This window comes from Electrona antarctica (assembly GCF_951216825.1).
Source record: "Electrona antarctica genome assembly, chromosome: 12".
Classification (NCBI taxonomy): domain Eukaryota; kingdom Metazoa; phylum Chordata; class Actinopteri; order Myctophiformes; family Myctophidae; genus Electrona; species Electrona antarctica.
Window position 1 is genome coordinate 6712960 of NC_136793.1, and position 16186 is coordinate 6729145.

Genomic DNA, 16186 nt, shown 5'->3' on the forward strand with positions numbered 1-16186 from the left:
AACATCACAACCAACTAGTGATGAGCAGCTCCTCTCTTCACACTGTGTAGAGGACTGTGGAACATCACAACCAACTAGTGATGAGCAGCTCCTCTCTTCACACTGTTCTGAATCTGACACTGAAGACAGTGATGAGTGGGAGGAGCCTAGGGGAGATCAGTCAGCTTTAAACACACTGAAATCACAAAACACACAACATGTTGGAGGAGCCAAGCTGTCCCAGGACCTGGAATCATCCAAACAACCTGACTCCATGAGGAGTCACACAGGAGGACAGCGCAAGCTGTCCCAGGACCTGGAATCATCCACACAACCTGACTCCATGAGGAGTCAAACAGGAGGACAGCGCAAGCTGTCCCAGGACCTGGAATCATCCAAACAACCTGACTCCATGAGGAGTCACACAGGGAAGAAAGGTTTTAGCTGTACAGAGTGTGGCAAAGTGTTTAATCTAAAGGGTGATCTAAATAGACACACAATGATTCACACAGGGAAGAAACCTTTTAGTTGTACAGAGTGTGGCAAAATGTTTAATCTGAAGGGAAATCTAAACAAACACATGAGGATTCATACAGGTGAAAAGCCCTTTTCTTGTACAGTATGTGGTACAGGCTGTGTTACTACAGGTGATCTAAAAGTACACATGAGGACTCATACAGGTGAAAAGCCCTTTTTGTGTACAGTATGTGGTAAAGGTTTCCGTGTCACAGATAATCTAAAAAGACACATGATGACTCATACAGGTGAAAAGCCCTTTTTGTGTACAGTATGTGGTAAAGGCTTTACTGCGACGGGTAGTGTAAAAACACACATGATGACTCATACAGGTGAAAAACCCTTTACTTGTACAGTATGTGGTAAAGATTTCCGTGTCACAGATAATCTAAAAAGACACATGATGACTCATACAGGTGAAAAGCCCTTTTTGTGTACAGTATGTGGTAAAGGCTTTACTGCGACGGGTAGTGTAAAAACACACATGATGACTCATACAGGTGAAAAACCCTTTACTTCTACAGTGTGTGGTAAAGGCTTTACTGAGACGGGTAGTCTAAAAACACACATGAGGACTCATACAGGCGAGAAGCCCTTCTCTTGTACAGTATGTGGTAAAGGCTTTACTGCGACGGGTAATGTAAAAACACACATGATGACTCATACAGGTGAAAAACCCTTTACTTGTACAGTGTGTGGTAAAGGCTTTACTGAGACGGGTACTCTAAAAACACACATGAGGACTCATACAGGCGAAAAGCCCTTCTCTTGTACAGTATGTGGTAAAGGCTCTAATAGTACCAGTGATCTAAAAAGACACATGAGGACTCATACAGGCGAAAAGCCATTTCCTTGTACAGTATGCGGTAAAGGCTATATTACTACAAGTGATCTAAAAAAGCACATGATGACTCATACAGGCGAAAAGCCATTTCCTTGTACAGTATGCGGTAAAGGCTGTATTACTACAAGTGATCTAAAAAAGCACATGATGACTCATACAGGCGAGAAGCTCTTCTCTTGTACAGTATGTGGTAAAGGCTTTACTCAGACAAGTGATCTAAAAAGACACATGAGGACTCATACAGGTGAAAAACCCTGTACTTGTACAGTATGTGGTAAAGGCTTTACTCGGACGGGTAGTGTAAAAACACACATGAGGACTCATACAGGTGAAAGCCTTTAGTTTAAGACATATGATCAGTCAGTCTAATCCAGGATGACAATGATTCAAAAGCAGAGGAATTACATAATCTGACAACATCAACATGACATTAATACACATTAATAGTTTCTTGTGATGTATTTTTGTTTTATCTTGTGTATAGATCTTATTTTCTATTCAACATGATGGAATTTCATGTTTATTTTCTCTTGCATTATTCCCTCCAGCTTACTGGTTACTGGTAGTACAATATGAGTCTTAGTGTGTGTCCACATTGGTCAGGATTTAACAAGTCATATTCATGCTATATGTAAATGAGTACGTTTGATGAGGGCTAGGTGGCAAAGAAAAATGACATACCAAAAATCTCAATAGTTCCAAAAAATGTTCAAATGTAATGTTCAAAATAATGTTCAGAAAAAAATTCTTTCACAAAAAAAAATGTAGCTTCAAAAATGAAAATAACAAACTTACATTGCTTACAAAGCTCATGGTGCCCCAACACTGTCCTAGGACAGAGCTCATGGTGCCCCAACACTGTCCTAGGGCAGAGCTCATGGTGCCCCAACACTGTCCTAGGACAGAGCTCATGGTGCCCCAACACTGGCCTAGGACAGAGCTCATGGTGCCCCAACACTGTCCTAGGACAGAGCTCATGGTGCCCCAACACTGTCCTAGGACAGAGCTCATGGTGCCCCAACACTGTCTTAGGACAGAGCTCATGGTGCCCCAACACTGTCCTAGGACAGAGCTCATGGTGCCCCAACACTGTCCTAGGACAGAGCTCATGGTGCCCCAACACTGTCTTAGGACAGAGCTCATGGTGCCCCAACACTGTCCTAGGACAGAGCTCATGGTGCCCCAACACTGTCCTAGGGCAGAGCTCATGGTGCCCCAACACTGTCCTAGGGCAGAGCTCATGGTGCCCCAACACTGTCCTAGGACAGAGCTCATGGTGCCCCAACACTGTCCTAGGACAGAGCTCATGGTGCCCCAACACTGTCCTAGGACAGAGCTCATGGTGCCCCAACACTGTCCTATGACAGCTCATGGTGCCCCAACACTGTCCTAGGGCAGAGCTCATGGTGCCCCAACACTGTCCTAGGGCAGAGCTCATGGTGCCCCAACACTGTCCTAGGGCAGAGCTCATGGTGCCCCAACACTGTCCTAGGACAGAGCTCATGGTGCCCCAACACTGTCCTAGGACAGAGCTCATGGTGCCCCAACACTGGCCTAGGACAGAGCTCATGGTGCCCCAACACTGGCCTAGGACAGAGCTCATGGTGCCCCAACACTGGCCTAGGACAGAGCTCATGGTGCCCCAACACTGTCTTAGGACAGAGCTCATGGTGCCCCAACACTGTCCTAGGACAGCTCATGGTGCCCCAACACTGTCCTAGGACAGAGCTCATGGTGCCCCAACACTGTCCTAGGACAGAGCTCATGGTGCCCCAACACTGTCCTAGGACAGAGCTCATGGTGCCCCAACACTGTCCTAGGACAGAGCTCATGGTGCCCCAACACTGTCCTAGGGCAGAGCTCATGGTGCCCCAACACTGTCCTAGGACAGAGCTCATGGTGCCCCAACACTGGCCTAGGACAGAGCTCATGGTGCCCCAACACTGTCCTAGGGCAGAGCTCATGGTGCCCCAACACTGTCCTAGGGCAGAGCTCATGGTGCCCCAACACTGTCCTAGGACAGAGCTCATGGTGCCCCAACACTGTCCTAGGACAGAGCTCATGGTGCCCCAACACTGTCCTAGGACAGAGCTCATGGTGCCCCAACACTGTCCTAGGACAGAGCTCATGGTGCCCCAACACTGGCCTAGGACAGAGCTCATGGTGCCCCAACACTGGCCTAGGACAGAGCTCATGGTGCCCCAACACTGGCCTAGGACAGAGCTCATGGTGCCCCAACACTGTCCTAGGACAGAGCTCATGGTGCCCCAACACTGTCTTAGGACAGAGCTCATGGTGCCCCAACACTGTCCTAGGACAGAGCTCATGGTGCCCCAACACTGTCTTAGGACAGAGCTCATGGTGCCCCAACACTGTCCTAGGACAGAGCTCATGGTGCCCCAACACTGTCCTAGGGCAGAGCTCATGGTGCCCCAACACTGTCCTAGGACAGAGCTCATGGTGCCCCAACACTGTCCTAGGGCAGAGCTCATGGTGCCCCAACACTGTCCTAGGACAGAGCGCATGGTGCCCCAACACTGTCATAGGACAGCTCATGGTGCCCCAACACTGTCCTAGGACAGAGCTCATGGTGCCCCAACACTGTCCTAGGACAGAGCTCATGGTGCCCCTTCTCTCTCCATGTCTGACACTGGAATGACTACCTCCACTCAGACCTCTGTCTAGTGGAATGACTACCTCCACTCAGACCTCTGTCTAGTGGAATGACTACCTCCACTCAGACCTCTGTCTAGTGGAATGACTACCTCCACTCAGACCTAGACCTCTGTCTAGTAGAATGACTACCTCCACTCCGACCTGTCTAGTGGAATGACTACCTCCACTCAGACCCCCCAGAGAGGGTCCCCGGGGGGCCAACAAGGTTGAGAACCTGATCTAGTGGCCACAACCATCTGTCCAAAGGACAGGCACACACAGTATTCACCTACATATCTAGTGAACATGAAACAAAGAAAACATTTAAAGAACCTTTAGAGAATCATTGTCAATCATAAAGTAATTAACAACCATGGTTTTAAACGACCCATCTATTTTCAATCATACTAAATGGCATGCATTGACAGAAACATGCACCTGTAAAATGGTGCAACCCAATTTGAGTCCTCCACCTATAAAAGGAGCAGTGGATTCAGTGGTGACTCTTTTCTGAACCGCTGACCAGGAAATGAGGATGGTGTGAGTATTGTGTGTTTGACAATAATAATGGTGATACTTAAACTGTTTGACTTGTAAAGGAATAAAGGTTTGTTTGACCAACCAATTGTATCTGTGGCATTATGTGAAATGGAATGAATGACTATATGGATATCAAACTGTAGGACTAGTCAAGATCAACTGATTGCTAACTTAGCCATGGTTAGCAAACAGTGTTTGATAATAATGACCTAATCCTGACATATGGGAATGTGGAGTATGAAATGAGAATATGGTAAACCGAAAATGAATATCTCTGCTGTCGGGAAACCTCTTAACTCCAAAATCTTCATTTTTCAGGAAATGGGAAAAACAAATTTTACATTTTTCAGAAATGAAAGAAAACCATATATTTTTTAAACAAACCAATACTGCCTCATCAAAGTTGGTATTGTGACTTTGTATATTATCAGATACTTGCATGTGTCATTATATTATCACCACTTTACCCGAATACAGCTCAAATGGAGTTAGGTGGTTTTCTATCAAGATAGTTCTTATCAATGACAGAAAAACCTCTTAACTCCACTGACAATGGATCTCCAAGTTTGATTATCACACATACACACACGCATGCACAGTTGTACACACACATACACACACATCCTCTTTTAGTATCTGTCTGTCTCTCCCACTCACATGTACACACGGACACACACACGCAAGTTTGATTATCACACACACACACACACACAGACATGGATACTTTCCATTGGTTCAATATGTTCATAACAACACACAGACATAAAGGGTGTTCAGTAGCATCGATTTATGAAGAAAAACCTCAACGCACACGCACACACCACCTGCAAATAGTGTTCCTTTATGTATTTGTAAGTCAGAGAACCAGGGGGAGCTTTGGGTCAAATTAGGATGTGTTTGTAGTTGTTTAAAGCAGTGATTCTTACACATCTCCATGTCAAGGACCTCCACATTCATGTATTTGTCCAACTAAGGACCCAACATTTAAAAATGTTTTGTGCCAGAAGGAACAACATTGATTGATTGATTGATTGAAAAATGTATTAACAGTTTGCAGAATTACAGTACATTTCAAGCACAAACTCACGACCCAATTAAGCATTACACTTGTTTACAACAGGGTCCACCATGTTCAATTCATCAAAACATTTAGAGACGTACAAATAGACACTTCTATATAGACAAAGAACAGAACAGGAATTCATCATAATGGAGGTAAAAAGGGAAAAGAAACATATACAGTGAGGGGAAAAGGGGGTTGTTGTTAAAATGTTACAAAGAATGATTGTTTTGAAACTAGCAGATCTAAAAGCTCACAACGCTTGTAGATCTGCTAGTTTCAAAAAGCCTTAGCCAGGCTTCTTTTGGGCTTGTTTTCATGGACCTGGTTGCTTGTTTCTCTCACACAATGTGGCAACACTGGTTGACGGTTGTGTGTTTTCAGCGTAATGGCGGAATCGGAGAGAATCTCTTTGTTGTTGTTCCTCATCTAGAGAAAATAGACATTTTACACATTCTATAAGTTGTAGGCCTAAGTGTATTTAATACACATTCTATATTACAGTAGGAACAGAAACATGTACACATTATATAAGTTTATGTTACTGTAGCGTCCCAGTGGAACACTAGTACTGTGTTATGGTTAGGACTGTGCTACTGTGTGTGTTCCTTTAAGGACCAGCCCGGGGGGAAGTACTTCCGGGGTGAGGGCGGAAGCACGTTTACTAGTTTGGTGTTGTTGTTGTGCTCTGAGCCGTTGGGTTACGCTAGCATTTTGGTAGGCTATTCGTAGCTATCCAGCCATCACTATTGTGTGCCTTGTAAGTCGTTATTTGGAATAAAAGCAACTTAAAGAAAGAAGGTTGTCATGTCGTTCGATGGGGAGAACCCCACCGGTCATTACATTACATTAAGTCGGTTCTTCGGTGCCACTGAAATGTTGTGACGACCCGAAATCATCTCGGCTCTCCAGCGGTGTTTCCTCCTTCATTCAGCCCAGCTAAGAGTTCCATTTGTCGGCGTTGAAGCCAAGGAAACAGCGGTAGTTTGGAAGAGAGTCTGTTTGGTGTAAATGTCTCCTAAAGGAGGTAAAACGAGTCCAATGGAGTCTGTACGGCTGAAGATACACGAACACATGACGTCAGTGGTGGGAGAGGACATATTGTGCGTTTTGGACAAACACACAACAAGCGGTGATGTTTGTCGGCTCAGAGTGTTTGTGTTGGAGCGCCTCAGTGTGGCCGCAGAGTGGATGTGCAGCCTCGTCCAGAGAGAGATGGAGACACTGATGTATCTGGAAATCACAATTAACACTAAGATAGCTTAAACAACTGTTTAGTGTAGTGTGACATTACATTGTCTTCCAGCAGGGCAAACAAGTCAGGACACAGTGGCTAGGAATCTCAGAATAGCCAGTGGCTTGATGACCACTAACAAATGGTTGGGTGTCGCTTGGTAGGCTTGCATGTTAGGACACCTACTGTGTCTCCTAGCACTGGGCTTCCTGGGGACCATATATGGGGACAATTTGGGACGAAGGGGGTTTGGGTAACCTGAGACCACCTTTGTCTCTGCTTTCAGTTGTATAAAGGTCTACTGTAAATGCCTATCTGTACGTGTGTTAGTCTGGAAGCCGAGAGGCTGAAGGACCCATGGGGCTCTGTCCCCATGGCTGATGCTGTATTGAACTCTGCAAATAAAATGGAACTCCGGAACCTTCATCTGCCTGTCTCTGCTGTTGACTTCATGCTCCGTATTTTTGCCTGAGTATTTTCTAGACTAAGTATCTAAAGGTCTGTGTATGGGCCTTTGATTATAGAACAGATTCTTCAAAGTGGTGCCGAGCTCGGTCGCGTTGATGCATTTTTGCGTCAGGCGAGAGAACCAGTGGACAGTTGACAATTCAGTCTAATAGATGTTTCGGTCGGCAATTTTTTGAACGGAGGGGAACGGCGACGACGACGGCGCTATGCGCACTGCAGTCGAACCAGCGAGACAATGGCGACGGCCTGCCCGGCGCGGTGGGGGGGGTTTCATTCATCACCACCACGACGGGGGCGGCCTGCACCGAGGAGCGGCGATGGGCAACGGCTTGATGCTCTCGGCGATCGTGACCAGAGGGCGATGGACAGCGGCTGGACGGCGGGGAGAGGGGTGCTACGGAGCACAGCGTGCCCCGGCCCGAGGGCGTTCATCGGCGGTCAGCGGTCCAAGGGAGGCGATGGCCACTTCATTGGCTCTTCTCGGCGCGTCTCTACTCGACTCGACAGGCGGCGGGGCGTCGTGGCTTCGTTCCATTCAGCGGCTCGACAGAGCTGATCTACAAGCTCGCAACGCGGCACATCACAAGTTTCCGCCTCGCAGAGGCCTACAGGCTCCTGTGATGACACTAATTCACTTTCTCGTTTTTTTAGTCATGTTGTATTTTCATGACTGAAAGGGAGGAGGTGATAAAGTGAATTCAGATCAGAATTCAGAATGAAAGTTTTCGGACAAAGGGCAACTCGACAAGAGAGCGGCCTACGCCATGCGGTGCATAAGTGTACTGCATCACAAACCTCGTTTGGCCCGTGTGCGCTGACTGATGATGAACATCGAAGGTGAGACAAGAAGAAGAGAAACGTTACAGAAGATTCTATTATATCAGATGGATATCGTTCCATTTGATTCCAAATGTATGTTTACGTTTGTCTAGTTCAACATATAATGGGCATGTGTGTTGATTTTATGTGTCAGGTATTTAATTAGAGAAGTTGGCTTAATGGGGATGATATGCCTAAGGGAGATTTGGAGCTGAAAAGAAATATTTACCGGAGTACAATTAGTTAGATGTCTCTTTGTCAGGCGAAAGACAGCGCTCCTGTCGTACGCATAAGTATTAATCATCCTAATTGTGCATAACGTTCTTATTTTTGTTCGAATAAATTTGTGAATGGGAAAAGTCAACGAAAGTATTTCTGCTATGACATGTGGGGAAAACTCTAAAGTTATATAAATTACTCTAGGATTTTAACGTAAGTGAATAATAGTAGCATGCACGAGATCTGGAAAAACATACAGCTCTTTTAAATGGGAAGGGGGTAGGGTTTATGGTCGTCGGTGGTAACAGTGCTGTTATTTGTACGAGCCTTGGGGAATCTAGAGTGTTGAAATAATTATAGATGATTTCTGCATGTCCTAAAAAGATGAGTTAACTAAACAAAAATGAATCATTTTATGAATGACTATGGTAAAATGTATCCTTAACATTAACTGATGCTAAGAGCATCAGATGTAAAGTTTGAAGAACCGTAACACACCTTGTATTCAATAATTGGGTGCTTTTGAGTTGAAGCAAAAGGGGTTGGATACAGCGACGGTGTATTGTGTTTAAATGTCAGATATATGTTTACGGGTTATCATTTATGCCAATGATCATGTTTTGAGTTATGTAAAGGTTAAAAGTGTTGATTACAGTACAGAGAAGTTGTTAGTGTGTAAGAGAGATTCTTACTGTGGTTTTCGGGCTGGAATGTATTTTTTACTATTTACTTACTTACTTATTTTTATTCATTGTATTTCCTATGTAATGTTTTAGCCTGAAATTAAATTGAACACAGAAGGGAGTTCTATAAGCACACCGATGATAATACTGTAATGGAATGAGAACACTGGTAACGAGTTATGTGATTTGAATGCCTAGAAGTCTGCAAACCATTTTTGAATTCTACTGTAATTGTTGATTTCTTTGTGTCATATTTTTAATGTTCCAGTCAGTGCCAAAGGGAGGACGAGGGTCAATAATTGTGTTTCCATATTCGTTTTTATGAGGCATGGTTGCCTCAAAGGGAGGTCTGATGTATCTGGAAATCACAATTAACACTAAGATAGCTTAAACAACTGTTTAGTGTAGTGTGACATTACATTGTCTTCCAGCAGGGCAAACAAGTCAGGACACAGTGGCTAGGAATCTCAGAATAGCCAGTGGCTTGATGACCACTAACAAATGGTTGGGTGTCGCTTGGTAGGCTTGCATGTTAGGACACCTACTGTGTCTCCTAGCACTGGGCTTCCTGGTGACCATATATGGGGACAATTTGGGACGAAGGGGGTTTGGGTAACCTGAGACCACCTTTGTCTCTGCTTTCAGTTGTATAAAGGTCTACTGTAAATGCCTATCTGTACGTGTGTTAGTCTGGAAGCCGAGAGGCTGAAGGACCCATGGGGCTCTGTCCCCATGGCTGATGCTGTATTGAACTCTGCAAATAAAATGGAACTCCGGAACCTTCATCTGCCTGTCTCTGCTGTTGACTTCATGCTCCGTATTTTTGCCTGAGTATTTTCTAGACTAAGTATCTAAAGGTCTGTGTATGGGCCTTTGATTATAGAACAGATTCTTCAACACTAGAAACTCTGCTGGAGAAACACAACAAACTGCTGGACATTGACTTTGATATGGACATCGATCTACACACTGCAGGTATGTGTGTTACACACAACACCAAACTACACACTGCAGGTATGTGTGTTACACACAACACCAAACTACACACTGCAGGTATGTGTGTTACACACACAACACCAAACTACACACTGCAGGTATGTGTGTTACACACACAACACCAAACTACACACTGCAGGTATGTGTGTTACACACACAACACCAAACTACACACTGCAGGTATGTGTGTTACACACACAACACCAAACTACACACTGCAGGTATGTGTGTTACACACACAACACCAAACTACACACTGCAGGTATGTGTGTTACACACAACACCAAACTACACACTGCAGGTATGTGTGTTACACACACAACACCAAACTACACACTGTAGGTATAGTCAGGTCCCTTATGCTTCGATTTAAAGTTTTGTCGGAATCTTTTAGTTATGTGCATAACACATTCTCACCAACAATAAAACACTTTAAGTTTAGACACCATTTATTTCATTTGGATTAGTGGAGAAAATGTCTGTGGAGCTAAAAAAAAAAAAAAAAGTCCCCTGGGCACGTGCCCAAAGTGCTCATATGGTAGATCCGGCCCTGTCAATGTTAAGATGAAGAAAAGACAAAACTAGCGCGGACACACAGACAGACGCTCTTCTAGTCGACGGCTTGCCTATTCCATGAGCCTCGTTGTAAAACGGATACTTATTTTTTATTTTTTAAACAATGGTCATTCTGACAAAACAAATAAAATGTCATCTAATGATAAAAGCATTTGAGTTGTTGAGCTGATGCTAACCTCTTCTCTCCTCCTTCTGTCTGTGTGTAAAGAGGTTTCATCTGAATATGAGAAGTGGAGATCCAGTCTGGTCCAGGAGGAACCACAACCTCCACATCATCAGAGGAGATCCAGTCTGGTCCAGGAGGAACCACAACCTCCACACATTAAAGAGGAACAGGAGGAGGAGGCTGATGTGTTATCATTGACATTACTACACTGGGAGACGAGCTGTGACACCCTCTCAGGTAAATCAAATAAAATATCACTTTATAGATTCTAATCTAACAAGCTACATGTTGTGACCTGCTGCTTTCTGGCGAGTTCCTACGGCACATTAATGACAATAAAGAACACCCTCTGGTGTAATATTGCTTAATTCAGCCATTGCTCACGCCTGCTGTCAGCTGGTAATGTGTCAAAATCAAATGACTGACAGCCCCACTGATCACCCTGCCGCAGCCATGTTCAAAATGCACACGTGTGTATGTGGAAGCTCCGCCCACAGAGGTTGTCATATTTAAAAAAATCACACCTGTGTGAAGTGAGGGGCGCTAATATATTAACCCATTTAGGCCTGACGTTTGCTCTGAAAGAATGTTTGAACTAAAAACAAACATTAAACCTGTATATAGGAGGCGCCCCTCAAAAATATATATAATGAGGGCCGGGGGAGGTGCCTGGGGGCGTTCGATAATTATACGTCACACTATCAGTGTTTATTTCATTGGCCCGTTTGACTGTCAAGGGTTCAGCCTCCAGGAAGAAACCCTAAATACAAAGGGAATACACCATTGCACATACAAACCACACCAGGGGGTCTAATGAAGTACTGTCACCTCATAGACACATGAAAACTGGAAAGATTTAAAATATTGGGGCACTCCATCTTTAAAGTATTTATTGTATTCCTTCATTCCAGTCCAGTGTGAGGAGTCCAGTCTGCAGGTGAAGATCAGTTCTCCAGCCACGACTGGTTCTATTGAGGGTGTAAAGATGTCTTTATTTATTGTATTGGTGAAAGTGTGACGGTACTGAGGGTGTAAAGATGTCTTTATTTATTGTATTGGTGAAAGTGGGTCGGTACTGAGGGTGTAAAGATGTCTTTATTTATTGTATTGGTGAAAGTGTGATGGTACTGAGGGTGTAAAGATGTCTTTATTTATTGTATTGGTGAAAGTGTGACGGTACTGAGGGTGTAAAGATGTCTTTATTTATTGTATTGGTGAAAGTGGGTCGGTACTGAGGGTGTAAAGATGTCTTTATTTATTGTATTGGTGAAAGTGTGACGGTACTGAGGGTGTAAAGATGTCTTTATTTATTGTATTGGTGAAAGTGTGACGGTACTGAGGGTGTAAAGATGTCTTTATTTATTGTATTGGTGAAAGTGTGACGGTACTGAGGGTGTAAAGATGTCTTTATTTATTGTATTGGTGAAAGTGGGTCGGTACTGAGGGTGTAAAGATGTCTTTATTTATTGTATTGGTGAAAGTGTGACGGTACTGAGGGTGTAAAGATGTCTTTATTTATTGTATTGGTGAAAGTGTGACGGTACTGAGGGTGTAAAGATGTCTTTATTTATTGTATTGGTGAAAGTGGGTCGGTACTGAGGGTGTAAAGATGAACTGATATGAATCGGTTATTGACTACATGGATGCATTGATCTAAATGTATTCTGAAGGGGACGATGGTTTGGTTCATACCAAAGACTATAAAAATGGGACCCAGTGCCTCCCCTGCTTTAGCCTGGCTAATAAGCCAGACCGAATCAGCCGTTGGCACAAAAAAAAAAGCCTGCCGGCGGATTACGGTCTGGAGAGGCTCAATTGTACGCCCATTTCCTACACCAGAGAACTGGTGTTGCCAATCGGGACACGGTATGCAATATGGGCGGCTTTGGTACAGTGACATTCAATGCTTGAGACCTTTGACTGACAGTACCTCTAACCAATTGCGTCAAAGAGAAAATGTTTGAACCCACCCCCCGGGAAACAAGATCCATACACAGCATCTCCAGACTCAAATACCACACGACAGTGTGATTTGAGTCTGGCTTATTAGCAAGGCTACCCTTGCTTGACACTCAGCATCAAGGGTTGGATTAGGGGGTCAGTCCCTGCGACATACTAGAGTCATGCCCAGGAGGTGTACATCAAGCTGCCTCACGCTACAGAAACAGGAGATGAGCTCCTGCCCTATGGGCCTCATGGCTTGGCAAGGCTTACTTACCATTAAGTTTCACTGCTACTATTACTTTCTAAATAATAATGACCATAGACATATATAAAGATGGTTCACCAGTCAGCCATCTTGATACAGTGAACTTCTTTGGTATGTTCTATGGTGAAATCTTGACACATTTACAAACGGGTTGGTTTATTACAAACGCCATCAAAGTGGCTATGATTCAGGATGCTTATCTGCTTAGTTCCTTTTTATATGAAAGTCCATTATAAGTATGCAGTATCATCTGACGTTTATAACAAACCAAACTGTTTGAAAATCACTTGAAAATTGAGCATGTTATGGTTATTAAAAAAGTACATGCACCACAGACACAATGCTATGAGTGGGCGAGCTACCTGTAGCAAGATGGCCACCATGTGGCGACGTCACTCTCCATTGGCCAGCAGCGGGGGCGTTTCATCTAGCCTTTCTATAACGTCACTCTCCATTGGCCAGCAGCGGGGGCGTGTCATCTATCCTTTCTCATATATATCTATGATAATGACTACCTCTCATTCAGCTGGTCTCACATCTTCTATGAGAGCGCTGCAATGTAAACAAACAGTGGCCACACTATTTACAGCACAGAACGCAGTCAGCTCACCGTCACATTTCAATGTTGGAACATGTGGACAAAGAGTAATCTGTTGATACTTCTTCCAGCCACTGCTCTGCACTGAGGTACAAGATTCAAACCTTTTATAGAGTCTCTTTGTATTATTTTTCCTAGACTTTCTGCACGTCCCTGTGTGTAAAGAGGAGGTTCCACCTGAAGAGGAGAGGAGCTCCAGTCTGGTCCAGGAGGAACCACAACCTCCACACATTAAAGAGGAACAGGAGGAGCTACTTCAAAGACCAGAAGAGGCTGGTGGGTCAACGTTGACATTACTAGCAGTGAAAAGTGAAGATGATGATGATGAAAACAGAGAGACAGAGCCTGTAGCCGGCACCTCAACTGAACACATGAAAACACAAGCTGATGTAGAGGACTGTGGAACATCACAACCAACTAGTGACGAGCAGCTCCTCTCTTCACACTGTGTAGAGGACTGTGGAACATCACAACCAACTAGTGATGAGCAGCTCCTCTCTTCACACTGTGTAGAGGACTGTGGAACATCACAACCAACTAGTGATGAGCAGCTCCTCTCTTCACACTGTGTAGAGGACTGTGGAACATCACAACCAACTAGTGATGAGCAGCTCCTCTCTTCACACTGTGTAGAGGACTGTGGAACATCACAACCAACTAGTGATGAGCAGCTCCTCTCTTCACACTGTTCTGAATCTGACACTGAAGACAGTGATGAGTGGGAGGAGCCTAGGGGAGATCAGTCAGCTTTAAACACACTGAAATCACAAAACACACATGTGGGAGGAGCCAAGCTGTCCCAGGACCTGGAATCATCCAAACAACCTGACTCCATGAGGAGTCACACAGGAGGACAGCACAAGCTGTCCCAGTACCTGGAATCATCCAAACAACCTGACTCCATGAGGAGTCACACAGGAGGACAGCGCAAGCTGTCCCAGGACCTGGAATCATCCAAACAACCTGACTCCATGAGGAGTCACACAGGGAAGAAAGGTTTTAGCTGTGGCAAAGTGTTTAATCTAAAGGGAAATCTAAACACACACATGAGAATTCATACAGGGAAGAAACATAGTTGTACAGAGTGTGGCACAATGTTTAATCACAAGAGAAATCTAACAACGCACATGAGGATTCATACAGGGAAGAAACGTTTTAGCTGCACAGAGTGTGGCAAAATGTTTAATCACAAGCGTGATTTGAGGATTCACACAGGGAAGAAACGTTTTAGCTGCACAGAGTGTGGCAAAATGTTTAATCACAAGCGTGATCTAAATAGACACACAATGATTCACACAGGGAAGAAACCATTTAGCTGTACAGAGTGTGGCAAAATGTTTAATCACAAGGGAAATCTAAACACACATATGAGGATTCATACAGGTGAAAAGCCCTTTTCTTGTACAGTATGTGGTACAGGCTGTGTTACTACAGGTGATCTAAAAGTACACATGAGGACTCATACAGGTGAAAAGCCCTTTTTGTGTACAGTATGTGGTAAAGGCTTTACTGCGACGGGTAGTCTAAAAACACACATGAGGACTCATACAGGCAAAAAGCCCTTCTCTTGTACAGTATGTGGTAAAGGCTTTACTCGGACAGGTGATCTAAAAAGACACATGATTACTCATACAGGTGAAAAACCCTTTTTGTGTACAGTATGTAGTAAAGGCTGTATTAGTACAAGTGATCTAAAAAAGCACATGATGACTCATACAGGCGAAAAACCCTTTACTTGTACAGTGTGTGGTAAAGGCTTTACTGAGACGGGTAGTCTAAAAACACACATGAGGACTCATACAGGCGAAAAGCCCTTCTCTTGTACAGTATGTGGTAAAGGCTGTATTAGTACCAGTGATCTAAAAAGACACATGAGGACTCATACAGGTGAAAAGCCCTTTTTGTGTACAGTATGTGGTACAGGCTTTACTGTGACGGGTAGTCTAAAAACACACATGAGGACTCATACAGGCGAAAAGCCCTTCTCTTGTACAGTATGTGGTAAAGGCTGTATTAGTACCAGTGAGCTAAAAAGACACATGAGGACTCATACAGGTGAAAAGCCCTTCTCTTGTACTGTATGTTGTACAGGCTTTAGTCATATGAATAGTCTAAAAAGACACATGAGGACTCATACAGGTGAAAAGCCCTTCTCTTGTACTGTATGTTGTACAGGCTTTAGTCATATGAATAGTCTAAAAAGACACATGAGGACTCATACAGGCGAGAAGCCCTTTTCCTGTACTCCACCTATAAAAGGAGCAGTGGATTCAGTGGTGACTCTTTTCTGAACCTCTGACCAGGAAATGAGGATGGTGTGAGTATTGTGTGTTTGACAATAATAATGATGATACTTAAACTGTTTGACTTGTAAAGGAATAAAGGTTTGTTTGACCAACCAATTGTATCTGTGTCATTATGTGAAATGGAATGAATGACTATATGGATATCAAACTGTAGGACTAGTCAAGATCAACCGATTGCTAACTTAGCCAAGGTTAGCATGGTTAGCAAACAGTGTTTGATAATAATGACCTTTTAGACCAGAGGTTCCCACACCTTTTTGACTTGAGAGCTACTTTAAAAATGAACAGCTCAACAAGATCTACCCACCAAAAAAATAT

General features: G+C 44.0%; 1 protein-coding gene across 1 annotated transcript; it reads left to right on the forward strand.

The window, feature by feature from the left end:
- LOC306934542 (uncharacterized protein) lies at positions 1–15894 on the forward strand. The gene is made up of 2 exons (XM_079517154.1): positions 1–575; positions 14778–15894. The coding sequence occupies exons 1-2, from the start codon at positions 254–256 to the stop codon at positions 15851–15853; spliced, it is 1398 nt and encodes a 465-aa protein (XP_079373280.1). The 5' UTR covers positions 1–253; the 3' UTR covers positions 15854–15894.
- The last annotated feature ends 292 nt before the right edge of the window (positions 15895–16186 follow it).